Source organism: Myotis davidii, unplaced genomic scaffold, assembly GCF_000327345.1.
Source record: "Myotis davidii unplaced genomic scaffold, ASM32734v1 scaffold208, whole genome shotgun sequence".
In the NCBI taxonomy this organism is placed as follows: Eukaryota; Metazoa; Chordata; class Mammalia; order Chiroptera; family Vespertilionidae; genus Myotis; species Myotis davidii.
Window position 1 is genome coordinate 1,516,782 of NW_006299706.1, and position 26,937 is coordinate 1,543,718.

At 41.8% G+C, this 26,937-nt stretch overlaps 1 protein-coding gene and 1 pseudogene across 3 annotated transcripts in view; both read left to right on the forward strand.

The window, feature by feature from the left end:
- Positions 1–26,937, forward strand: part of DAP3 (death associated protein 3) — a 27,949-nt gene extending 1,012 nt beyond the window's left edge. Inside the window, exons 1-13 of one of the 3 annotated variants that reach the window (XM_006775694.2) lie at positions 7–64; positions 8,465–8,546; positions 14,350–14,472; positions 17,433–17,534; positions 19,588–19,696; positions 19,837–19,929; positions 21,055–21,185; positions 21,824–21,904; positions 21,995–22,153; positions 23,141–23,200; positions 23,528–23,617; positions 25,520–25,637; positions 26,589–26,937. In XM_006775694.2, coding sequence (XP_006775757.1) covers positions 8,505–8,546; positions 14,350–14,472; positions 17,433–17,534; positions 19,588–19,696; positions 19,837–19,929; positions 21,055–21,185; positions 21,824–21,904; positions 21,995–22,153; positions 23,141–23,200; positions 23,528–23,617; positions 25,520–25,637; positions 26,589–26,674 — 1,194 coding nt within the window. In that variant the 5' untranslated portion in view covers positions 7–64; positions 8,465–8,504 and the 3' untranslated portion in view covers positions 26,675–26,937. Of the gene's footprint in view, positions 1–6; positions 65–6,204; positions 6,260–8,464; positions 8,547–14,349; positions 14,473–17,432; positions 17,535–19,587; positions 19,697–19,836; positions 19,930–21,054; positions 21,186–21,823; positions 21,905–21,994; positions 22,154–23,140; positions 23,201–23,527; positions 23,618–25,519; positions 25,638–26,588 lie in introns of those variants that run through there. The other 2 variants (XM_006775692.2, XM_006775691.2) reach the window with 2 other exon arrangements.
- On the forward strand, positions 1,994–3,531 carry LOC102764509 (annotated as a pseudogene).

The following is a 26,937-nucleotide window of genomic DNA, read 5'->3' on the forward strand; positions in this document are numbered from 1 at the left end:
CGGAGGGACCCTGCGCGGGGGTTTGCCCACGAGGGGAGGCAGCGGGCCTGCGCGCTCCCAGTAGGTAGGAAGTGGGGCCGAGCAGTGCCGGCGACCTTCCTGGGGGACGCGTTTCTGGGCTCATGGTTGTGGACTTGGGACCCAAAGAAAAACGCGCGCCGTGGTCGTCTGTCTGTCTTTCTAAACGCCGCTAAGATTTCTCGAATCTCATAACACCGCGGTCTTTTTGTGCACGATTCCTTCCTCCTGAGTGGGTGATACATTTTCAACTTCACGTTAGGGCAGCGGTTCTCAACCTTCCTCATGCCGCGACCCTTTAATACAGTTCCTCATGTTGTGGTGACCCCCAACCATAAAGTTATTTTCGTTGCTACTTCATAACTGTAATGTTGCTGCTGTTATGAATCGTCATGTAAATATCTGGTAGGCAGGATGTCTTTTCGTTGTTCGCGACCCACAAGTTGAGAACCGCTGTGTTAGGGGATAAAGAAACCATGTATGTCTGGTTCGGTTCCGGGCCCGATCTTCCGCGGCTTGTATGTCCTTCAGGAAGTTCTTTTCCTTCGCTCCGTCTTAGAGAACGCAATTTACGTCGAGTCGGAGTCGAATTCGCTCCGAGGCACAGGGAGGGGGCAGAGTATTCCGTTATCGTTCAGCGTACTGTTGATGTTGATAAGGTTTGTGGGTGTAATTGGTAGTTGTGTCTCCTTCTTCCAAATCATTGATAAAACTATGCAAAATTAGGCCTATCAGATTTCTGTGGCTCCTAATACTTGCTTCTCAAAACTCTGTACCAACACTTACTCTGAATGATTGAATGCAGAACTCTGGACTATTAAAGCACACGGATAATCCCACAGCCTCTTCATTTCACCCAAAGGGTAAAGCAGAATCAATGAGGAAAGGGATCTACGTAGGTTTCCCTTTTCTTCAACATCTGTGGGCTTCTAGGGACCTAGGGGACAGTTTGAAAATCTCAAAGGTCTAGTCAAGTTCAAGTAGACACGCCTAAATTTCACCCTTAATCATATTTCAATGTATGGATCAGGTTTTGATGGCTTGCTTTTTTTTTTTTCACTCAGTTTTAGTTACCTAACTATATATTTGCTTTTCCTAAGTATGTCTCAAGTTCCAGCTCTTTCATGGAGCCCATTTAGGTTTACCTTGATCTTTCTTTCTTTTTTTTAATATTATTTTTTATTGATTTCGAAGAGGAAGGGAGAGGGAGAAAGAGAGAGCTAGAAACATCAATAAGGAGAGAGAATCATCCATCGGCTGCCTCCTACACGCAAGCCCAAAACACGGCATGTGCCCTTGACCGGAATTGAACCTGGGACCCTTCAGTCCACAGACAGACGCTCTACCACTGAGCCAAACCAAGGAGGGCACATTGATCTTTCTTTAATTGTGTTTTATTTGCAAGTGCCTTATCCTACCGACACGTTTTTGAGGGCAAGGACTATGGCTAGCATGTGAGTCATGGAAATGTTGACGTGAATGTTAGATACTTTAAACATGAGAAGGGGAAGAGAATTGGCATTATCTTGTATGTTCTTCAGAAAGGAGAACATGTGTTCCTGTTTAATCCTCATAATAAACAGCATGTGAGGTAGATCACCTTATCCCCATTAAAAGCCTGAGACTCGGAGAAGTCCAGTAAGTTTATCTTTAGACTTTAGTTTGTCTGTCTCTTAAAAACTTAAATTATTTCACTATACCACATTGCCTTCCTGGTAAAAGAATTTCACCAGTTTATAAAGAAAGTTAGCCCTGGCCGGTTTGGCTCGCTGGATAGAGCGTCGGCCTGCGGACTGAAGGGTCCCAGGTTCGATTCTGGTCGAGGGCATGTACCTTGGTTGCAGGCACATCCCCGGTGGGGAGTGTGCAGGAGGCAGCTGATCGATGCTTCTCTCTCATCGATGTTTCTAACTCTCTATCCCTCTCCCTTCCTCTCTGTAAAAAAGCAATAAAATATATTTTTTTAAAAAAAGAAAGTTACTTATGGTCTCTGCCTTCATTTAGCTTTCAGTAACTGCACTAAGTTATGAATTGTCAGCTAAGTATAGGCAGATTCTATAGTACTCTGTTCTTTTGTGTATGCCCCAGGTGCTACCAGAGACCAAAATATAAAATAAAATGGCCTTCAGGCGGCTCTCTTGGAGGCAGCTAGCGCGAGGCTGGGAAGTGCTGCCCAGAGGAGCGAACAATACAGTCAGGATGGCTAAAGGTGATCGCAAGAAGCCAAGGGGCAAGATGTCTGCTTTTGCCTTCTTTGTGCAGACATGCAGAGAGGAACATAAGGAGAAAAACCCAGAAGTTCCCGTCAATTTTGTAGAAATGTCTAAGACATGCTCTGAAAGGTGGAAGACAATGTCAGCAAAAGAGAAATCTAAATTTGATGAGATGGCAAAGGCAGATAAAGTACACTATGATCGGGAAATGAAGGATATGGACCAGCTAAGGGAGGCAAGAAGAAGGACCCAGAAGGCCACTGTCTGGATTTTTCCTTTTCTGCTCGGAATTCCACCCCAAGATCAAATCCACAAATCCTGGAATTTCTATTGGAGATGTGGCAAAGAAGCTGGGCGAGATGTGGAATAACTTAAGTGACAGTGAAAAGCAGCCTTACAACAATAAGGCTGCAAAACTGAAGGAGAAGTATGAGAAGGAGGTCGTCGACTATAAGTCCAAAGGCAAGTTTGATGGCACAAAGGGTCCCGCTACAGTTGCCCAGAAAAAGGTGGAAGAAGATGAAGAGGAGGAGGAGGAAGAGGATGAATAAACTTTATCTGTCTCCTTGTGAATACTGTATGTAGGGGAGCTCCGTAATTGACACAGCTCTTATTTGAGAGGTGTCTGTTGCCCTCATTAGGATTAATTACACAATTGGACCATGATCATATGTAGTCTCTCAAAGTGCTCTAGAAATTGTCAGTGGTTTACATGCAGCGGCCATGGGTGTCCAGAGCACCCAGAAACTGCATCAAAGTTATACATATTTCCAAACATTTTTAAAACGAAAAGGCTCTTGTGTTCTCCTCGTTCTGTGCACTTTGCTGTTGGTGTGACAGGGCATTTAAAAATGTTTCTGGCATTTTCTTTCTCTCTCTCTTTTTTTAATCTGTGAGGTGGTGTTACCTATTTGGCTATTGGCTAGAAATCCTGAGTTCTCAACTGCACATCTCTATAGTTTGTAAAAAGAACAAATAACCAAGACAAGCTCTTGATGCTCTTTGCTTGGCGTTGAGGCTGTGAGGAAGATGCCTTTTGGAGGGGCTGTAGCTCAGGGTGTGCACTGTGAGCCTGGACCTGTGGACACTGTAGTGGGCATCCATTTAGCTTTAGGTTGTCTTGTTTTTGTACATTGTGACATAGCATCCTGCCATTCTTAGCTGTGGAAAAAGGGGGGTCAGCTGGCATGAGAAGTATTTGGATCGTTTTTAGTTGTGTGGTAGTTTTAAAACAAACTACAATTCTTCATTGTCAACAAAGTGACAGTGCATCAATGAAAGTTCAAGAACCTTCTGTACTTAACACAATTTGCAATATTTTGTTAATTTTTTATGTTTAGAATGCTGAAATGTTTTTGAAGTTAAATAAAAACAGTATCACATTTAAAAAAATAAAATGGCCTTATTGAATGAGTGAACCAAGGAAGGTATGGAAGACAAAATAATGGTTCCTCCAAAGACAGTGATGGCGAACCTATGACACGCGTGTCAGAGGTGACACGCGAACTCATCTTTTTGGTTGATTTTTCTTTGTTAAATGGCATTTAAATATATAAAATAAATATTAAAACTATAAGTCTTTGTTTTACTATGGTTGTAAATATCAAAAAATTTCTATATGTGACACGGCACCAGAGTTAAGTTAGGGTTTTTCAAAATGCTGACACACCGAGCTCCAAAGGTTCGCCATCACTGTCCAAAGATGTTCACGTCCTAAGCCCTAGGACCTGTGAATATATCACATGACAAGAGTAAATTAAGTATGCAGATGGAATTGAGGTTGCTAATGAGCTGACCTTAAGTCGGGAGAATATCCCGGATTACTTGATAGGCTTACTGTAATTACAAAGTTCTGAAAAGTTGGAAGAGGGAGATAGAAGTGTCAAAATGATGCAATATCACAAAGACTTGACCAGCTATTGCAGCTTTTGAAGATGAAAGCGCAGGCTTTAAAAACTGAAAAAGTAAAAGAAAATAAAAATTAAAAAAATAGCACACACACACACACACACACACACACACACCTCTCAACAGATTCTCTACTAGAGCCTACAGAAAGAATACAAGCCTGAAGACACTTTGATTTTGGACGTCTAAACCACAGAAAGTGGCAAATTTGTGTTGTTTTTTGCCGCTAAGTTTGTAGTAATTTGTTACAGCAGTAATAAGAAACTAAGATAGAGCTCTAGCTGGTTTGGCTCAGTAGATAGAGGTCCGCCTGCGGACTAAAGGCTTCTTTCTGGGTTTGATTCTGGTCAAGGGCACATGCTCGGGTTGCAGGCTCCATCCCCAGAAGGGGGCGTGCAGGAGGCAGCCAATCAGTGGTTCTCCTATCAAGGATGTTTCTCTTCCTCTCCCTTTATCTCTGAAAACAATAAAAATATCTTTCTTTTTTTTTAAAGAAACTAATATAGAAAAGGGAGCCAAATCATGACTAACCTCCAAAGTACTCTGATTTGGACTGTGATTTGTGCTTTAAGTGCGGTTGTGGTTTAACTGAAAGTTTTCTTTAAGCAAAGTTATAGGCACTCAAAGCTACCTAGATTTCCAGTAGAGGCATACATTACACTTCACTTTATTGTGCTTCACTTTGTTGCATTTTATAGGTGTGTTTTTTTACAAATGGAAGGCAACACTGTCCACCAGCAAAAAGATTACAACTCACTTAACTGCAATACTCACTTTATTACAATGATCTGGAACCAAACCCACAATATCTCCAGGGTCTATCTGTATTTCCCTATTGCTCTGCTTCTTCTGGCATCAGTCCTCAAGCTGTATGATATACTAGAGGCCCAATGCACGAAATTCGTGAATGGGTAGGGTCCCTTGGCCTAGCCGGCGATCAGGGCCAATCTGTGGGACGACCGGCGGGGCGATTGGGAGGGCCCCCATTGACACCTGCCTTGGCTGGCCTGGAGCCTGCAGGCTGGGGGCAGCACCTGTGTTGAGCTCTGCCATCTGGTGGTAAGTGCACGTCATAGCAACCAGTTGTTCTGCCGTTCAGTCGATTTGCATATTAGGCTTTTATTATATAGGATGGGCTATTTGATATTACTGTCCAGCAGCAGGTCTTAGCTAAACTGCTCTCAGATCCCCACCCCCACCCCTCTGCAATAGATGCAAATAAACATTTCATGGCGCTTCCTTGCTGGGATGTTGTCTAAATGCAGTCTAGATAAATAGGAAAAGCTCTGTAACATAAACTTTAAAAATAAGGCTTCAGATGTTAAAATAAATTTTTAAAGCCTTGGCTGTGTAGGTCAGTTGGTTAGAGCATCATCTCTATATGCCAAGGTTTTCGGTTCGATCCCTCCTCAGGACACATACAAGAAGCAAGCAATGAATGCTAAAATAAGTGGAAAAACAAATTGATGTCTCTGTCTCTGCCTCTCTTTTTCTCTCTAAAATCAATAAATAAATTTTTGTTTTGTTTGTTAATCCTCACCACAAGATACTTTTTCTATTGATTTTTAGAGAGAGTGGAAGGGAAGAAAGGTGGGGGGGCGGGGGAAGACACAATTGGTTGCCTCCCACACTCTCCCTTACTGGAGCTGGGGCTGAAACTGGGAAGCAGGTATGTGCCCTTGACCTGAAATCTAACCTAAGACCCTTTGGTGCATGGGCTGATACTCTAACCACTGAGAACACAGGCCCAGGCAACCAATCAGTAAATTTTTTTTTCTTAAGAAATTTTTAAAGATAAAACTTACTGGTTAAGTTTATAACTAAATGTTTAAAATAGTGAATTTATTTTAAAAATTTTTCTTAATAGAAGATATCAAATTGAAATAAGGTTAAATTAATAAAATGAATTTTAATAATTCACTTATTCTTAGCTAAGATCAAAATCAACAAATAGCTGCACAAATAAGGGATTGAGGCCACGTAGGGAGAAATATGGTAAATGATGAAGAACGTCACTCAAGTCCAATAGCCATGTTTACATTCAAGCTTCTCCATTTTTTAACAGTACAGTGGTTTCCATGCCAGAAAAATTGTGATTTTGCAGCTCTTCCCATAAAGAGGTAAAATCTACTTCCCATCCTTTGAATCTGCAGTAATATGTGACAGAAGACCATGCTGATTCTGAGCTAGGTTTGAAGAGGTCTTACGTTATTTCAGGTCCCTTGGACCTCTGCCACTGCTATGACAAGTCCAGGATACACGGCTAGAGAATGAGAGACAGTGTAGAGCAGAGTCAGTCATCCCAGCGGAGGCCAACCTTGACCAGCCAGCCACCCTCTTTGGTGGTAAGACAGACATTGGTGTGCAGCCAAGAGTGAGAACCATGCACAGATGTCAACGGTCAAGGAAATTGCAACCCATTTAACTAACATGTTGTCTTTTGGGTACCATTATACCAATTAAATATGCAGTACATATTTCTCCAAAACAAATATTCATGTACCCATTAGCTAGCATTAGAAAGAGATCATTACCAATTTCTCTGTCTGCCTTGCCCCAGTCTTATCTCTTTACTTTCTCTTTAAGAGTAAGCATTATTCCAAATGATGTGCTTATTCTCTTGCCTTTTCCTTTCAATTTACTAAATATGTATATACTAGAGGCCCAGTGCACAAAATTCATGCACTTGAGGGGGGAGGGTCCCCCAGCCTGGCCTATGCCTTCTCACAGTGCGGGAGCCCCTCAATCGATCTCCCTAAAGAGGTAGGCCCCGCCCACCCATTGGGGCTCCTCGATGGATTACCCCAAAGAGGTAGTCCAAAGCCAGGGGTCTCGCCTCTGCTGCTCCACATGCACGCAGCTCCGCCCACCTAGTGCACTCACCGCACACGCAGCCTCCTGGAGATGGATTGTTACAGCGTGAGGGCATCATGGCATGAGGGTGTGATGACCACATAGGCTTTTATTAGTATAGATTCCCCAAGTGATGAATTAAGCTTTGTATGTTTGATTTCTTTAATCCTCACCCAAGGATATTTTTTCCATTGATCTTTAAAGAGAGTGGAAGGGAGGATGAAGAGAGAAAGAGAGAGAGAGACATCAACTGGTTGCCTTCTACACGCCCCCAGACTGGGACCAAGGATTGAATCTGCAACCCAGGCATGTACCCTTGACCGGGAATTAAACCCAAACGCGAGACCCTTCAGTCCAAGGGCCAACGCTCTAACCACTGAGTAACCGTTCAGGGCAAGCTTTATGTTTTGAATTTTATATGTTCTATTGCTGTATATAATAGTTTTCACTCAATATTAGCTTTTTGTTTTGTTTTTTAATCCTCACCTCAGGATATGTTTTTTTTTTAATATATTTTATTGATTTTTTACAGAGAGGAAGGGAGAGAGATAGTTAAAAACATCAATGAGAGAGAAACATCGATCAGCTGCCTCCTGCACACTCCCCACTGGGGATGTGCCCGCAATCAAGGTACATGCCCTTGACCGGAATCGAACCTGGGACCCTTGAGTCCGCAGGCTGACGCTCTATCCACTGAGCCAAACCAGTTAGGGCCAGGATATGTTTTTTATTGATTTTTTAGAAAGAGAGGAAGGGAGAGAGAAGTATTAATCTGTTGCCTCCTGCTTTTACCCAACTGGGAATCGAACCCACAACCTTTTTGGTATACAGGACAATGCTCCAACCTGGACTAATATTGTCCAGGGCTCAATATTAGTTTTTGAGAGTCATACATGTAATGCATGTCACTGCAATTTATTCTTTTTATTTCTGTATGGATTTCCATTGTATGACCATATCTCTGTTTACTCACTCTTCTACCAATGGACATTTGGGCTTTTCACAATTTTTGATAATGCTCCATATTCTATTACTATGTACATTGTTATAGATATTTTCCAGTGTACATGTATAAGTGTTTTTGTAGAATAAATACCAAAGAATAGAATACCTGGGCTTCAGACTTGTACATTTTCAACTACAAGATGATGCCAAATTTATTTTTTTAGATATTTGTATTTACTCTCTCGCTGACAATGTATGAAAGTTCCTAGTGCTTCCTTCACGGCCTCTTTAACATTTGCTATTGTCTGATCTTTTCATTTTTCCCAAAATGGTGGTTGTGAATGATCTCATTGTGGTTGTTTTAATTTGTATTTCTCTGATTTGTAATGAGAATTCTTATGGTTTTACTATCCACCTGTATAAACTTTTCCGTGAAATGTCTGTCTGTGTCTTCTCATTTTTTATCTATTGTAGGCATTCTTTATGTATTCAGGATACTAATCCATTGTGCAAATGTCTTTTCCCAGTTCTGGCCGACCTTTTCACTTCTTCAAGAGTGTGGGGACAATGCTGAAAGGAGTGACAAGACTCGTCTCCAGGGTCCATAAGGTGAGTCCTAACTGACTTCAGTGCTTTGTACAAACTGTCTGTAGGTGGACTTCTGTTTTTACATGGATTTACTATTCCAGGATTAAATGCTCTAGAGAACTTCAGCTGACTTTAATTTATACGTTCACACTCAAAAGAACAGTTACAGTCCATTTCCCTTCCCATTCACTTCACTCCCGGCTGCCCTAACAATCTTCAAGTAACATGGTCTCCATAGAATAGTTCTGTTTGAGAATTTACCATGTCATAGGAGAAGTAACATTTTTTAAAAGATTGATTGCAGTTCTAACTTTTATTCATATTCTCTAGTTAGATTATCATTTCTTAATAAAGTACTTAAAAGAAAAATATGTTGCCAGTTTAGACCCTAAGTATCTGATAGTTGAATAAAATCATATGTGAAAAAAACATTCTGTTGCTCTACTTCATTCTTTCATTTATTTAGCAAATAGTTTTCATTACTTTCCATATTGCAAGTACTGAGGATTTTCAGATTACTCATTTCACTAATGGTTACTATTTGTTGGGCATTCGTTATGTGCCAGGCACTGGGCTAATGCTTTACTTTTTTAGTTGTCATAATAACCCAGGAACTAGATGATACCTTTGTTTCACAGGTGCAGAAATTGAGGATTAGAAAGGCAAAGTAAGAGGCTGTGAAATTGCAGAGCCCAGACTAGGTACCAGGTCTGTCTGACTTCAAAGCCTGTGGCTTCAACCACTGTGCTATAGTGCATGTTATAGTCCGTGCAATTTAGGATCTCAAAGTCAGTAGTGGAATCATGAACAAATGGTTGTTATAGTATGGTGCTGTTATTAAAGCACCCAGTAGGAGCACTTAACCTGGATTAGTGGGATCCAGAGGAAATCCTCCCAGAGCTGCATCCTGAAAAATGAGAACTGAGCCAGAAGGGCTTAGTCACTTCCATCTCATTGTTTAATTATTGCAGATTAGATTTCCTAGAAAAGCAGCCCTTCCTCCTATAGAATTCACCTTTTTTCCAGGGGCTTACCATAAACCTATGTACATCAAATGAAAATAAAAGCAAGGATCAACAGAGGAAGGATTCTGGTTTCAACATTTAAAAAGCTACAATTTCTTCTTTAATAGCAGACAAGGAAGACAAGTCCAAAATGCAGAGATGTCTGAAGAAATTTTGTGCTTCACATAGATTGGTTTAGAGTAACTGTCTTGACTTGGCTCATGAATGCTATTCTTAACTGCATGATGTTCATTCTGGAACTGTGTAGAGGCTATTGTACTTATAGTTGTTTTCCCTGGAAGCAAGAGACTAGCTGGGTGATGCCATATATAATGCTGTGATAAGTAAGGAATCCATTTTGCTAGCTCTTAATTTGCTTCAAAAAGCAGTTAACAAAAGTCATAGAATTCTTGTAGAAATAGCACCACCTTGTGGTCCTTGAATATCTTAAACTTTCCACTTCACTATTTTTTTAATATTTTTTAAATATATTTTATTGATTTTTTACAGAGAGGAAGGGAGAGAGATAGAGAGTCAGAAACATCGATGAGAGAGAAACATTGACCAGCCGCCTCCTGCACATCCCCAACTGGGGATGTGCCCGCAACCCAGGTACATGCCCTTGACCGGAATCGAACCCTGGACCTTTCAGTCCGCATGCCGGCGCTCTATCCACTGAGCCAAACCGGTTTCGGCGACTTCACTATTTTTTAGAGACACGGTACTTTCTCTCCAGTAGAATTGACACTGTCCTATCAATAGTAGGGTCTACTATTCAGGTTGCTGTACTGAAGCAACAGACCCTGAATTCTCATTGGCTTAACACAACAAATGATGTTGTTTATCAAGATCTGTCCCTGTGTTTTGTTTTTCCTGTTGCTGTATTTCCAGAGTGGTTTATAGGCACGTGTGGGAGGGGCTTGACATGGGAATGAAGGTTCATCTTGGGATGCCACCTCAGCACGTCGGCTGCCGTGACAGGGGAAGAAAGAGGATTTATAGTCACGCTAAGCTGACTGACTAGAAAAGACACAAATTATATTCATGTAGAGCTCATTTATGAGAATTAATAAAATAACCCCAATTTGCACAGGAGGTTGGGAAATATAGAGAATTTGGATATTTGACAAACATTGGAATCTGCAATCCTCAGACAGAGTTGGAGCAACTCTATTACTTTATATTAAATCTATAAGTGCTGGTTCAAGAGGTTTCTGTATGCAGTTGAGTTGAATTAGTGCAATTTATTTTCACTTAGCTAGATGCTTTACATACTCCCTGCTATATGTCTCCAATGAAAGATTCTTTATTCCAGAGCACAGTATGAAGTATTTGTGGTGTGTTACTTAGAGAAGGAAATACAAAGGTGAATAAAATCTGATCCATTCTCTTCCAAGTGTGTGTCCTACAATGGGAGACAGACTTGTGTATAAGATAATCTATATATATATAAAAGCCAAGTGACAGGAACAACCAGTTGCTATGACATGCACTGAGACAGCCAACTAGCTCGATCCCTGATCGGGGACCCCCTAAACTGCCTGTGGCCCCTCCCCCCAGCTGGCCCAGCCCCCAGTCAGCCCCACCTGATTGGTGACAGGGCTGGCCGACCAACTGCCTGCAGCCCCTTCCTATCAGGCCCCATCCCCAGTCACCCCCTAACCCCGATCAGGGGCAGGGCCAGCTGGCAAACTACCCATGGCCCCTGCCCTTGGCCAGCCCAGCCCAAATTGGCTGGATCCCACCCTTGCATGAATTCATGCACTGGACCTCTAGTATATAATAAAAAGAATAGATTTTGGAGTCAGACAAACCTGAATTTGAATTCTGGCTTCACCACCTGCCAACTCTGACCTTAGACAGGATTAATTTCCCTGAATCTTGGTTTCCCTCATCATAAAACATATGATATTATACCTATCTTCTAGGATTCTTGGCTCAGAAATGTGTTTAAAACTCTGTATTGCCTCACATCTAACAAGTATTCAGTTAACAAAAGCCGTGAATGCAGTTCAAGGCAGAGTAAAAATGCCATGGAAGCACTGGCCGGTGTGGCTCAGTTGGTTGAATGTTGTCTCTTATATAGGTCTCGTTGCTGGTTCGATTCCCAGTCAGGGCATGCAGGGGGCAGCCAGTTGATGTTCCACTCTCACATCCATGTTTCTCTCTCTAAAAATCAATAAAAATATATATTTTTTTAAAGAACCTATTGCCCTGTCCAGTTTTTCTCAGTGGTTAGATCAAAGGGTCACGAGTTTGATTCCAGGTCAAGGGTATATACCTCAGTTGAAGTTTCAATCCTCAGCTTGGGGGTCGTGCAGGAGGCAACCAGTCCGTGTGTGTCTCTCGTATCAGTGTTTTCTCTCTCTTTGCACCCCTCCCTTTCACTCTCTTTAAAAATTAATGGGACAATATCCTTGGGTGAAAATTTAATATATATATATTTTTTTATTTTTTTTAAATGCCATGCAAGACAGTGCTATCAGCAGAGAGGGAAAATAATTACTTTTGACTGGAGGTATCTGGAAAAGCTTCACAGAGGTTGTGACATTTGAGATTAGCCTTAAAGGAGGAGTAAGATTTCAATAGGGAGAGAGGGAAGTTGAAGTAGAATAAGCAGTATAGAAGTATCAAAATGAATAATATGGTCATAGGCTAGAATATGGAGTTCATACAAGGAATGAGACTAGAGAGGTCCATTGAAGTCATGGCCTTGATTACCATGCTAAGGACTTTGGGTCTTATTTTGGCATTAGTAGGAAATGAAACGTGTGTGTGTGTGTATTTATTGATTTCAGAGAGGAAGGGAGAGGGAGAGTTAAAAACATCAGTGATGAGAGAGAACTGTTGATTAGCTGCCTCCTGCACTCCCCCCACTGGGGATGGAGCCTGAAACCCGGGCATGTCCCCTTGACCGGAATTGAACCTGGGACCCTTCAGTCTGCAGGTCGACACACTATCCACTGAGCCAAACCAGCTAGGACAAAACCAAACTTTTATTAGAGGAAGGTTAAACTTACTATTTGGGAGGACAAGTCTTTTACACTATGAAAGATGAAGAATCAAAGATTTAGAGGTAAAGATAACCAATTAGAAAGTTGTTATTGAGTTTAAGGTCTTTTTAAGTGGATGTAAGTGTTATGAGGGCTGGTACAAAAATAACACATTTTCTGCACTCATGAGGCTGCTTGGTAAGACTAAATAGAAATACAGGCAGTTTCTATGTTACCTGTTGATTTATCGGTTATCTTCCTTATTGCAGCCATCTTTCATATCTGCTTCTGCTGATTTCATATCCTAATCTTTCCCTTGTAACTGGCATCTTTTCACTCCTACATAAGCCTATTATCCTCAAACTCAGTTTGGGGGTTCTCCAGTTAGCATTTTGCTAGATTTGTCTCCTGAATCATCCTCTCTCTGCACTCCGTCCCCCCAATCCCTTCCTAGTTCAGAGGTTTCCACGTGCAGTTCACTGAATTTAGCATTAACTTTTCACTTACCTAGATGCTGTACATACTCCCTCATTCTTTTATCAATAAAGGTTCTTTATTCCAGGACACAACTGGCAAGAAAATTGTAGAGAGTATAATTATACCTACCAAGTAGGAACATTGCACTAATCCCCTAATTACTGCAGTAACTACAATTACTGGACAGCTGAGAATTGAACAGTACTGGCCACCATTCATCATTGTGGGCAAGAGCATTAAAAGAAGTTTCCTGCTTCAGGTTAATGGCTGTACTATGTTCCTGAACAATCTCTAATGGAATTATTTGTTTCCATTTGGAACAGAGCCCTGGTATCCTATCTAATAAAAGCCTAATATGCTAAGTGTTCAGTCATCCGTTCAACCAAAGCGTAATATGCTAATGATATGCTAAGGCCGCTTAACCACTCTCTATACATGTACTGATCACCAGGGGGCAGACACTCCAACCAGTAGGTTAACTTGCTGCTGGGGTCCGGCCGATTGGGACTGAGTGAGATGGGCCAGACACGCCCTGGAGCCCTCCTGCAGTCCTTCCCTTGCTGGCCAACCTCCTGCGTCCCTCCCCGGCCCTGTCTGTGCACCAGTGGGGTCTCTCGGCCTGGCCTGCACCCTCTCGCAATCTGGGGGTGCACTGACTGTCAGGTAGTTCCATCTATATAATAAAAGCCTAAGCGACCGTTATGGTGCAACAGGCAGAATGACCGGTCACTATGATGTGCACTGACCACCCAGGGGCAGACACACTCGCAGGAGCTGCCCCTGGTGGTCAGTGTGCTCCCTCAGGGGGAGCACCGCTCAGCCAGAAGCTGTGCTCATGGCTCACCCCACGCCCCCACCCCCATCTTCACCCCTCCACCCCCCAGTGCATGAATTTCATGCACTGGGCCTCTAGTAGCAACATAAGCTGAAATAGATTCAGAGCCAGAATAATGTGATTATACTTAGAGAATTATAATAAGTACAAGGATCCTCATTTTACATAAAAATAAAATGTACGTTAGTGGCATTTTTCCCTGTTGCAGATATTGCTTAAAAACTAAGTGTTGTAGCAAGCATAAACTTTATAATTACAAAACACTAGCCCTAACCAGTTTGGCTCAGTGGATAGTGCATCGGCCTGCGGACTGAAAGGTCCCAGGGTCGATTCCGGTCAAGGGCATGTACCTTGGTTGTGGGCACATCCCAGTAGGAGGTGTGTAGGAGGCAGCTGATCGATGTTTCTCTCTCATTGATGTTTCTTAACTATCCCTCTCCCTTCATCTCTGTAAAAAAATCAATAAAATATATGTTTTTAAAAATTACAGAACACTAACATGGTTTCTTTTCTAGTTGGACCCTGGACATTTTTTGCGCCTGGGGACCCAGGCACCCCAGAGCCTTGCTGTTCAACTGGATAGCCAGGTTTCATTTGAGAGTCCTAGAGCTATTTCCTGCACCAGTGAGAATGACCCGGTGAGTTGCTAATATGTATATGAATTTTTTTCAGTACTTATAATCTCTGCTGCTGTCATATCAAGAAAATGTAAATGTAGTCAGACAATGCACCCAAGACAGCATTCTGGAACCCATGTCATCCCCATCCCCCTCTCTGATATTATAACACTAGAGGCCCGGTGCACAAATTCGTGCTCGGGTAGGGTCCCTCCGCCTGGCTGGTGATAGAGGCCTATGTGGTGGGGCGGGGGCCAAACAGGGAGGGGAGGGGTTGCAGGAGGCTGGCTAAGGGAGCGCGCTGACCACCAGGGGGCAGCTCCTGCGTTGAATATCTGCCCCCTGGTGGTCAGTACACATCATAGCAACTGGTTGACCAGTCGTTCTGGTTGTACTAGTAGTTTAGCTGTAGCAGTCTCTTAGGCTTTTATATCTACACTAATAAAAGACAAAGATGCAAATTGACCATACTTTCGCTACGCTCTAAGCCATGCCCACCAGCCAATCAGCAACTATATGCAAATTAGCCCAACCAAGATGGCAGCCAGCAGCCACGGAGCTGGAGCAAGCAGGAGGCTTGGTTGCCCCGGCAATGGAGGAAGCCAAGCTTCCCGCCTGCTTTGAGCCGGCTGTAGACTCCGCTTATTGGCAGCAAAGTTTCAATTATAGAAGACAAATAATGTACTAGTAGTTTAGCTGTAGCAGTCTCTTAGGCTTTTATATCTACACTAATAAAAGACAAAGATGCAAATTGACCCTACTTTCGCTACGCTCTAAGCCATGCCCACCAGCCAATCAGCAACTATATGCAAATTAGCCCAACCAAGCTGGCAGCCAGCAGCCACGGAGCTGGAGCAAGCAGGAGGCTTGGTTGCCCCGGCAATGGAGGAAGCCAAGCTTCCCGCCTGCTTTGAGCCGGCTGTAGACTCCGCTTATTGGCAGCAAAGTTTCAATTATAGAAGACAAATAAATCTCAGATCCCTGCTTCCAGCCAGCCTCCACTGAGAGCTTGGGTGGCTGGGGATCGTGGCCAGCCTGCAAGTAGCCATCAGCCCCTCACCCAGGATGGCCACACCCTCAGGGGGTGAGGGTCCCCGCTGGGGGGCTTAGCCAGCCTGAAAATGGCCCTCAGCCCCTCACCCAGACTGGCCAGGCACCCCAGTGGGGACCCCCACCCTGATCTGGGACACCCTTCAGGGCAAACCAGCCGGCCCCCACCCATGCACCAGGCCTCTATCCTATATAATAAAAGGGTAATATGCAAACTGACCCTAACAGCAGAACGACTGGGAATGACTGGTTACTATGACACACTGACCACCAGGGGGCAGACACTCAATGCAGGAGCTGCCCCCTGGTGGTCAGTGCGCTCCCACAGGGGGAGCTCTGCTCAGCCACAAGGCAGGCTGATGGCTGCCAGTACAGTGGTGGTGGTGGGAGCCTCTCCCGCCTCCTCAGCAGCGCTAAGGATGTCTGACTGCAGCTTAGGCCTGCTCCCCACTGGCAAGTGGACATCCCCCGAGGGCTCCTGGGCTGCCAGAGGGATGTTTGACTGCCAGCTTAGGCCCATTCCCCCCAGGGAGCAGGCCTAAGCCAGCTGGTGTCATCCCCCGAGGGGTCCCAGACTGTGAGAGGGCACAGGGCGGGCTGAGGGACCCCTCTCCCCCTGAGTGCACAAATTTTTGTGCACCAGGCCTCTAGTATATAGATAAAACACTTAGGCAGGTCAGTCCACATTTGTTCTCATTTAATCCTGCCATTAAATTCATCTTATGCCAAGGATTTTGCTGGGGATAGAGCAGGCACATAGTAAATACTTAAGTCAATTCCTCGGAAGTTAAATTTAGCAGATATTATTGATCTTACTACATGATGGGTTGACAAACATTTTCCTTAAAGGACCAGATAGTAAAATTTTAAGCTTATGATCCACAGTGGTCTCTGTCACAACTGTTTAGCTCTGTTATAAACAAATCGAAATGGATATGTTCCAATAAAACTTTATTTTAAAAATGATAGTCAACCATAGTATAGACTGGTAGGCAAAATTCTAAAGAAATCAACTTAACTTGTCCAAGATCACAGCAGATCAGTTACAGAACCTAGTTTTCCTAATAACCCATCTGGGACTATTTTCTATCTGTTTTTCTAAGTGGATTTCCTAGTTCTAGAGAAGGAAGTAACTTGACTTGTTGAGAAGAGCTGCATTTAAAATGAAGTTTGTCAGCAGAAGCTAGGATTACAGTGGTATCCAGTGTTGTATTTCTGCTTCAGATCCCATTAGACTAGATGTTGATTTTTTTTCTCCTTCCCCAGCATTATTGCTTCCTCTCATAAATGAAGTTAGTTGTAAGGTCTGTGATTAAATGTGAAGAAAACCAATAGCTTTTGTTTGTTTGTTTGTTTTCCTACTCTCTGAGTTTCCCCATCTTAACATATGCTGCTGTGCATGTGGGAGGGGAAAAAATAATTCATTACCCAAAACACTATCTCAGCAGGGTGTGTTTTATTTATATCTCCAGTGTTCACCTGCTTTCAAAAGCACAAAATGAAATAGAATAAGTGAATGAAATCATCAAAGTGCCTTTCCCTGTGAATATAGTCTCTTCATCTGCCAGTTCCTCTAGAGTTTCTATGGAAACAGCAGCATGCAGATGATCTTGTCACATGACTGGATCATCTCTATACACAGCACAGAAGAATCCAGATGGCAAGAATTGTCACTGCTACCTCCACATCTAGGGTTTACGTTGCTGGGCAACTGGTTTCATCACTCAGGCCAACCCCAGCGTATCTACACACTGGATTTGGGGACAACAACCAGCATATTTTTTGTTTAAGATAAGAAATGAAAGATAGGCTTTTCAATTCTGAGAGATGAATGTTTTGTCATTATTGTCTATCGGGCCCTTTACACTTTTCAAAGATTTTGTCACTTTATCTACAGCCCCATTATATCTGTTTGCATTTTTATTTCATAGGCCAGGCATGAGGAGAAGCATGAGGGTCAGCACTACAACTTACCCCTCCAGGATATGAAGACTATATTCCCCCATGGCCTGCCTCCTCGATATGCAATGCAGGTGCTCAGAACAGGGGAGGGAATTGGAGGGAGCCCAGAACACAAGCTGTTCATAGCAGTGATGTGATGAAATGAATAGAAAACTATAAAAAAAAAAAAAAAATTGCCGAGACCAGTTTGGCTCAGTGGATAGAGCGTCGGCTTGCGGACTGAGGGGTCCCGGGTTCGATTCCGGTCAGGGGCATGTGCCTGGGTTGCGGGCACATCCCCAGTGAGGGGTGTGCAGGAGGCAGCTGATCGATGTTTCTCTCTCATCGATGTTTCTGGCTCTCTGTCCCTCTCCCTTCTTCTATGTGAAAAATCAATAAAATATATTTTTTTTAAAAAAAAAAGAAAACTATAAAAAAATGAAACTTGAATCTTAAAACAATAGATGAATTCATCTTTTGTTAATGGTGCTATTACTTTAAGCCAATGTTTATCTGTGTTTAACCGATTAAAATCCTTTTGGGAGGCAGGCAAAATATTCTCTTTTTTTTTTAACGCTCACACAAGGATATGTTTCCATTGATTTTTAGGGAAAGTGGAAGAGAGAGGGAAAGACAGAGAGAAATGTCAGTGTTAGGGAAACACATCGGTTGGTTGCCTCCTGCATAAGTCCCAACCAGATCCCAGGCAGGAAGGAACCTACAACCAAGGTACATGCCCTTGACCAGAACTGAACCCGGGACCCTTCAGTCTGCAAGACGATGCCCTACTGAGCCAAACTGACTAGGGCCAAAATATTCTTAAATAAACAAACAATATTCTGCTATTTTCCTTACCTAACAGGTTTTGGAAAATTTGAATATTTAAATAGTTGTTAAGAAAATGAATTTAATATTTTCCTTAGAAAAGTATCATGAAAATAGTTAATATGCTATAGAAAAAATTATAATGTATTCCTAAGACATATAGAAATTATGTTTGGATTAGATGTATCGTGTTCTTCAATTTCACAGATTTTCAGAAAATTCTAGATTTGTGGTCATAACTTAAACCCAAAGAGTTGCTTAGGTTGTGTTGTAGCCAATAAAGAATTCATGATCACACTGGCTGGTATGGTTCAGTGGTTGGAGTGTCAGCCCTCACACCCAAGGGTCTTTCTTGGGTTTGATTCCTAGTCAAGGGCATATACATGGGCTGCAGGTTCCATCCCCGGCCCTGGTTGGGTTGTGTTCAGGAGGCAACCTATCAATGTGTGTCTCACATCGATGTTTCTCTCTCCCTCTCCCTCTCTCCATCCCTCCCTTCCACTTCTAAAAAAATTTAATGGAAAATATATTCTGGGGTGAGGATTAACCAAAAAAAAAAAAAAAAAAAAGAAAGAAAAGAAAGAAATGGTCTACCCACATGTTTAAATGCTTAAAACCATTCAAGACTTGAAACTTAGTGGCACTTAAGTATGTGTTAAAGGGTTGCAATGGTTACAGTGGGCTTGTGTCTGTTGTTGTTAATCCTGACTGAGGATATTTTTTTCCATTGACTTTTTAAAAACATATTTTTATTGATTTCAGAGAGGAAGGGAGATGGGGAGAGCTATAGAAAGAAACATCAATGATGAGAGAAAATCATTGGTCAGCTGCCTCTTGCACACCCCCTACTGGGGGGATAGAGCCTGCTACCTGGGCATATGCCCTGACTGGGAATCAAATGGTGAGCTCCTGATTCATAGGTCAACACTTAACCACTGAGCCATGCTAGGGGTAGCATTAAGTAGCATTTTATATGCTTTTAGTATTTACATCAACCCTAAGTGGAATACCTACCAGTAGTTATGTTGTGAGATGTCTGTATTATTTGTAGATTTCAATTAACTGATGCAATATCTGTACTTCATAACAGATACAATCAAAAGCTGACTCTTACGTTAGTTGGTGTGAGATCATGTGTTTCAGTTTTTAGCTTAATTATCATATATGGATATATTTTCAAAATCAGAATCAACTCAGCCCCTCCTAACTGCATAAATTAAAAATATACAGTTTGTTGCTATATTAGGCTCCGTGTGCATACCAGGAACAGGTTAGAAGTTCCACACCCACTCTCTCCTTTCACCTTCCCTGTTTTATTAGATGAAGACATTCAATGAAGCTTGCCTGATGGTAAGGAAACCAGCCCTAGAGCTTCTGCATTACCTGAAAAACACCAATTTTGCTCATCCAGCTGTACGATACGTTCTCTGTATCCTTTCCTGCCTACATGGGCTGTCTTAAGCCAGTGCTTTCCTCCCTCAAATGTGAGAAAAGAAGAAATGCAAGTGTACTCTTTGTTAGCAGAAGTGTTCCTTCTGGCAATGTTTTCTTTAACAGCAAGTGCTTTAGATGGGGAAAAAGGAACAGGAAAAACACTCAGTCTTTGCCATGTTATTCATTTCTGTGCAAAACAGGACTGGCTGATACTGCATATTCCAGATGGTAAGAACTCTATCTTCACTGTACGGGTTTGTTACCCTGTTGCTGTGGTAGCGTTGTGGCTTTAATTTTCGGACAAGGCTCTCTGATGGCTACAGGGGAGGCCTTTGCTCCAGATACAGAATCATCTAAACTAGTTCATAATGTCTTCATTTTACGGACAAGCAAGGTGCAAGGTGAAGTAAATGCAACAAGAAGAAATTCAGCTGCCTGGCCAGTGTGGGTCACTCGTCTCATGCGCCAGGAGGTCACGTGCCCTGGTTGCACACTCAATACCCAGCAGGGGGCCTGCAGGAGGCAGCCCATTGATGTTGATGTTTCTCTCTCACCCATGTTTATGTCTACATCTCTCTTCCTCTCTCTCTAAAATTAATAAAAACCTATTTTTTAAAAAGAAGAAATTCAGCTGAAAGCTTCCTGGAACCTTTTGATAATAATGAACTATTTTGGCCCAGGAGTCCTCACTTTGATATGTGATGCCCAAGAGCATAAACTCCCACCTTAGAGGTCACCACAGGCATTATGGCCATCAGTCAGCAGTTTTGAGTATCCAGAGAAACTGACATGGTACTGGTAATCAGCATTCTAGAGTTTAAAAACTTAAATTCTCATTCTTTGTACATATCCTTGTTGTGTATGTGCATCCACATACTATGACTATCTTTAGAAACTACCAGGAAGCTGAGGTGACCATTAATTCACTTGGTATGCCTTGTGTATTGAGTGTAATGATAATGTTCAATCTAAAATAAACCTTGGAAACAAGGCTTTAAGAAATATATAGGGCCGTAACTGGTTTGGCTCAGTGGATAGAGCTCCGGCCTGCAGACTGAAGGGTCCTGGGTTCGATTCCGGTCAACAGCATGTACCTTGGTTGCGGGCGCATCTCCAGTGGGGGGCGTGTAGGAGGCAGCTGATGGATGTTTCTCTCTCTCATCGATGTTTCTAACTCTCTATCCCTTTCCCTTCCTCTCTGTAAAAATGCAATAAAATATATTTTTTAAAAAAGAAATATATAGCCCACTAAAATCATTCCCCATGACTTACAGTTAATAGAGTATTTTGTGTTGTATACAGTTAATTCCTGCCTACTTTGTTCTCTGTGCCCCCCGCACCCCCTTTTTTTAGCTCATCTTTGGGTGAAAGACTGCCGGGATCTTCTGCAGTCCTCCTACAACAAACAGCGCTTTGATCAACCTTTAGAGGCTTCCGTCTGGCTGAAGAATTTCAAAACTACAAATGAGCGTTTCTTAAGTCAGGTGATTAGACTCCCAGAAGTTTGGTGCTGGCCATTCTTTAAATAGATTTTACCTTCTTTGTGCCCCGAGTACCAGTAGACTGGAGAACTAGTATCATGGCTGAGATAACTATATCATTTTCTACTTCTTGCATATATAGTATTTTACTCACAGTGAGCTCACAATCTGAAACTCATTTACCCATAGAGCCATCAGTAGGCTGTTCCCATCTTGTGGGAAGCAAATTGAAGTTCAAATTAATTCACTGACTTTTCCAAGGTCACAGGCTCAAATTCTCTAAAGCATATTCTAACTACATAATTTTCTCCAGATAAAATCTTTTTTGGAACCAGAAATGTATTGGTAAAATTACTCTTTACTCTAGTAATTCTTAAATATGATCTCTAGGCCAGAGGTTTTCAAACCTAGATATTTAGAATCATCTAGGAGCCTATTAAAAATGTAGGTGTCAAGGTCTTATCCTGGACCTTTATAGTCAGAATCGTGTGTGTGTGTGTGTGTGTGTGTGTGTGTGTGTTTAAGTTCCAGGCAGAAATGGGCTACATAGCATTCACTTCCATACTGAGATAGACCTCTTACAGGGTGTGAAAAACAGATTTAACTGATTCCTAATAACACAACCTTTTGTTTGGCTTTAGATAAAAATTCAAGAGAAGTATGTCTGGAATAAGCGAGAAAGCATTGAGAAAGGCAGTTCTCTGGGAGAAGTAGTTGAACAGGTATAAAAAAAGATACTGTGTACTGTGCCATACCAGAGAAGGCCTCTTACAGACAGGCTGGACTGTAAGCCACTCTCCCTTTTGCTACAGGGTATAACACGGGTGAGGAACGCCACAGACGCCGTTGGGATTGTGCTCAAAGAGCTAAAGAGGCAAAGTTCTTCGGGTATTTTTCACCTCCTGGTGGCAGTGGATGGAGTCAATGCTCTCTGGGGAAGGACCACACTGAAAAAAGAAGATAAAAGTCCAGTAGGAAAACTGACTTTCTCTGCTCTGGTTTCTCTGGTTTCTGGTGCCATATTATATATAGTCTGGGCATAGTAGACATACAATATGTTTTCTTGCCTAGGAATATTTGAATTAGATGTATAGTGAAAATAGCATCAAAAGAAGCTGATACAGCCCTGGCCGGTTTGGCTCAGTTGATTGAGCACCGTCCTGTACACCAAAAGGTGGTGGATTTGATTCCCAGCCGGGCACATACCAGGTTGTAAGTTTGAGCCCCAGTCTGGGCAAGTACAGGAGGCAACAAATAGATGTTTCTTTCTCTATCTCCCGCCTCTTCTCTCTAAAGTCAATTTTTTTAAAGAGGATGATACCAAGTTCCACTATCCATTGAAAACTAAGGGAGAATATTTTGGTTTTTTAAAAATATATTTTACTGATTTTTTACAGAGAGGAAGGGAGAAAGATAGTTAGAAACCTCGATGAGAGGGAAACATCCATCAGCTGCTTCCTGCACACCTCCTACTGGGGATGTGCCTGCAACAAAGGTGCATGCCCTTGACTGGAATCAAACCTGGGACCTTTCAGTCCGCAGGCGGGGGCTCTATCCACTGAGCAAACCGGCTAGGGAAGGGACAGTATTTGAAGAGCATGACAACAGAAGCTACTAGTACATTTTTTTTCTTTCTATTCTCTTTTCAAAATGAGGCTGTGTGGTGTAAAAAGAGATCAGAAGTATCTTGGGGGTATTTGGAGACAGTGGGTGTTTTTGCCCTTGAGGACTGTTTTTAAACTCCAGAAGCACAGTAGTTTTAGGGCCAACAGCTCTGTAGCTTATCTCAGAGGCTTATCTTCAGCCTCTACTATGGTTATGTAGTAATTGAAGGTTCGTTATCAATTACTAGTGATTTGTCTCAGGGAAGCATCCAGGCAAAAGCAAGTAATGGCCTCTTCCTGCTCCCACCCCTTGCTCCCACCCCTTCTTCCCCTCACACACTGACCAATGTGCAGATCGCCGCAGAGGAACTAGCACTTATTCACAACCTGAGGAAGATGGTGAAAAATGACTGGGTGAGTGATATGATACCTAACACATTTCAGAGAGAAATGTATTTTCATTTCAAAGATCTTTCACTGTGTCATTCCTAGCACTTGGCAGTCTCTAATTTTATGGACAGAACGTTCTTTTATCTCATAACTGTACCAATTCCCATAACTGTACCAATTTTAAGATCTATATATTTGGTTTCTAATCTTTCCATTTAACTGGAGTAAGCTTATTCAAAACCATTTTATTTAAATATTGGTGTAATTACTTTGCTTACAATTGTTCAAAGTGTTTTTAGATCTTCTATCTGTTTTAGCTTTTTCTAATTGTCTTTTTCTCCTTTCTTTCAGAATGGAGGTGCCATTGTGATGACTTTGAGCCAGACTGGGGCTCTTTTTAAGCCCCGGAAAGCCTATCTGCCCCAGGAACTGCTGGGAAAGGTCAAACCATTGAAAAACTTGTTTCCCTTAGATAGTCATTCTGTCTAAAGACATCTTTTTCTTTTTTTTACATAATTTCAGACTTGGATAAAAATTATATTCCTGTATGACTTCACCCAAATTCCTAAAATGTTAACATTAATCATATTTGCTTTATTCTTCTTCCTCTTCATTCATTTTTTTCTGAATATGTGGCAGTAACCTGAGGATGCCTCTTTATTTAAAAATCACGTGTACTTCTTAAAACCAAAGATATCTTAATATATAACCAAAGCACAGCCGTCACAATCAGAAAGTTGACATCGATATAATACTGTTAACCTAACCTATGGAACTTATTCTGGTTTTGACAGAATATCCCAATATTCTTTACAGAAAAAAGAGGGTCTTGGGCAGTGTGTTGCACTCAGTTGTCATGTGTCTTTAGTCTCCTTTAACCTGGGACAGTTCCTCAGTCTTTGTCTTCTATAATCTTAATATTTTTATTTCTGAAGAATACATGCCAGTTATCTTAGGGGTTATTTTATGAAGTTGTCTGATGTTTTTCTCCTGATTATATGTGATATTAAAAGTGATGTGTGCTCTAAGTGCATAATATTAGGAGGCACATGAAACCTGTTTCTCCTACTACTAGCAATGTTAACTTTGAACACATAATTAAGGTGGCATCCATTTGGTTTCTCCTCAGTGAAGTTGTTATTTTATTTTTATAGTGAATAAATAACCTTGTGGATGTATATTTTGAGACTAGGTAAATATCCTGTTACTCCTCAAATTTCTCCTTACTAGTTTTAGTACTCATTGGTGATTCTTCCTAAATTAGTTATCATGATAATAGCAAAATAGATATGTTCTAGTTCTATCATTTCCTCTAAATGTATCAGTTGGCTTTCTATTATATGTAAGAGTTTTCCTTTCTACCTTATATATTTATTTATTTCAGTACAGACATGTGGATTCTTAATTTTTACTACCATTATTTATTTCGATGCTTAAATTATCCCAGATTTGGCCAGTAGGTGCCCCTTTAAGCTTACCCTGGATGCATATGGGCTACTAATAACACCCAGTTAAAGGCACCTTCTGGACCATGGTTACCCTGGATGCATATGGGCTACTAATAACACCCAGTTAAAGGCACCTTCTGGACCTTGGTTGGGCAATGTTAATACCCACCATTTCTAAGCCATGGAAAACTGATAGAGAAGAATTTATTTTCAAGATGAATTCGTGCCCTGGCTGGTTTGGCTAAGTGGATACAGCATCGGCCTACAGACCAGAAGGTCCAGGGTTTGATTCTAGTCAAGGGCACATGCACGGGTTGTGGGCTCGATCCCCAGCTGGGGGCATGTAGGAGGCAACTGATCAATGATTCTCTGTCATCATTGATGTTTCTAGCTAACTCTCCCCTCTTTCTTCCTCTCTGAAGTCAATAAAAATATTTTTTAAATTGAATTTCTAATGAGGTCAACATAGAACACAGTTGCCTGCAACAGCCACACACACACACACACACACACAGGCAACATGTAGTAGATGAACCAGAAGGAAAAGAGATTATCTTTAAAAGAGTATGTGTGGCCAAAAGCGCTACCTAGTGCAGTGATGGCGAACCTTTTGAGCTCGGCGTGTCAGCATTTTGAAAAACCCTAACTTAACTCTGGTGCCGTGTCACATATAGAAATTTTTTGATAATTGCAACCATAGTAAAACAAAGATTGATATTTTTGATATTTATTTTATATATTTAAATGCCATTTAACAAAGAAAAATCAACTAAAAAAATGAGTTCGCGTGTCACCTCTGACATGCGTGTCATAGGTTCGCCATCACTGACCTAGTGCGTACAGGCCCTGTGTGTCACTTAACAATTACTATATCTTTATCCTTTTTCTTTTCCAGGAAGGATTTGATGCCTTGGATCCCTTTATTCCTATCCTGGTTGGCAACTATAACCCAAAAGAATTTGAAAGTTGTATTCAGTATTATTTGGAAAACAGTTGGCTTCAACATGAGAAAGGTCAGTTGTTTAATTTTTTCTATAAGGACTTCATCTGTCAGGAAGAGCCCCACTGTCAAAACCTTGACCTCTTCTTCCCTCAAGAGTAGTGTGTAATTTGTATTTCATCTTTATTCCCTTTATCTTGACTTCTTCCTGGCTGATCACATGGTACAGAAGGGGGGCGGGGGTAAGGTTTAATTTACAAAAGACATTATATCTCTCCCAAAATTCTCAGAGTAGGCTACAATAAAATGCTCATGCTAAGAGAGGAGGCCAAACCAAGCCCAGTCACTTGGTTCAGGTTGCTGGCCACACTCTCATTGTTGCATTTTTCTTGGTTTTTTTATCTTTTTGTTCATTGTTGCATTTATTCATCATTCAACAAACTTCAGTTGACTCATATGCTAGGACACCCACAGAATAGTTGACTGTGTAAGAGGCTAAACCCCACCGCCCCATCAAACCAAATCTTTGCTTTGTCTGTCCTAGTCTTATACACGAGAGCATTCAAGCTGTTCTTTGTATCCTTGCCCTCAGCTTGAGGACAGGGAGGAGGAGGAGGATATAGAGGAAAAGTCAAGGCTGTTCTATCGATAGGTCATAGAGAATTAGCTGTAACTGGAATATGTTACCAAAGGAAAGAGTATAAAGCAGCGCAACATGATGGGTTGGTAAGCACAATGGAGAGATTTGGGGTGGTAGGGAGATTTGACCATGTCCTAAAGTCCAGAAGATAATCTTGGAATAATGGGAAAGATAAATGCTGGACTGGAAGAATAGAGACAGAAAGGGAAAATGTGCATAGGAAATATAATCATTTATTAGGATGAAGGATCTAGCAGTGAGGTCTCTGGGAGTGCTGATGACATCAGAATGTAATCTAGAAAATGTAGCCTCTGCAGAATTCTCTGGGTGTAACTTAATACTTCAAGAGAAAACTGCCAATTATTTGTGCTTGACTCCATTCAGCTCACACGGAAGAAGGTAAAAAGGAGCTGCTGTTCCTAAGTAATGGGAATCCTGGGCAGCTGGAGCGGCTCTGTGCCTACCTCTAGGCCATGGCCACAACATGCATGGAAGGCACTGGACATCACAGACAGGCCCAATCAGATGGGACGTCCCACAGCATACACACAGCTCATGAGACTGGACAGTACTGCAAATCAACTCCCAACTTGGCTGAAATGGGTTCCTTGTAAAGTGACTATAATGGCAATAAGACATTCTCTTGTTCCTGAAACTAATATCAGTTTATTATATATGGTTTTCACATTTTAATTGTGCCTCTTTTCCTAAAACTTAAATTATCTTTCTTAAA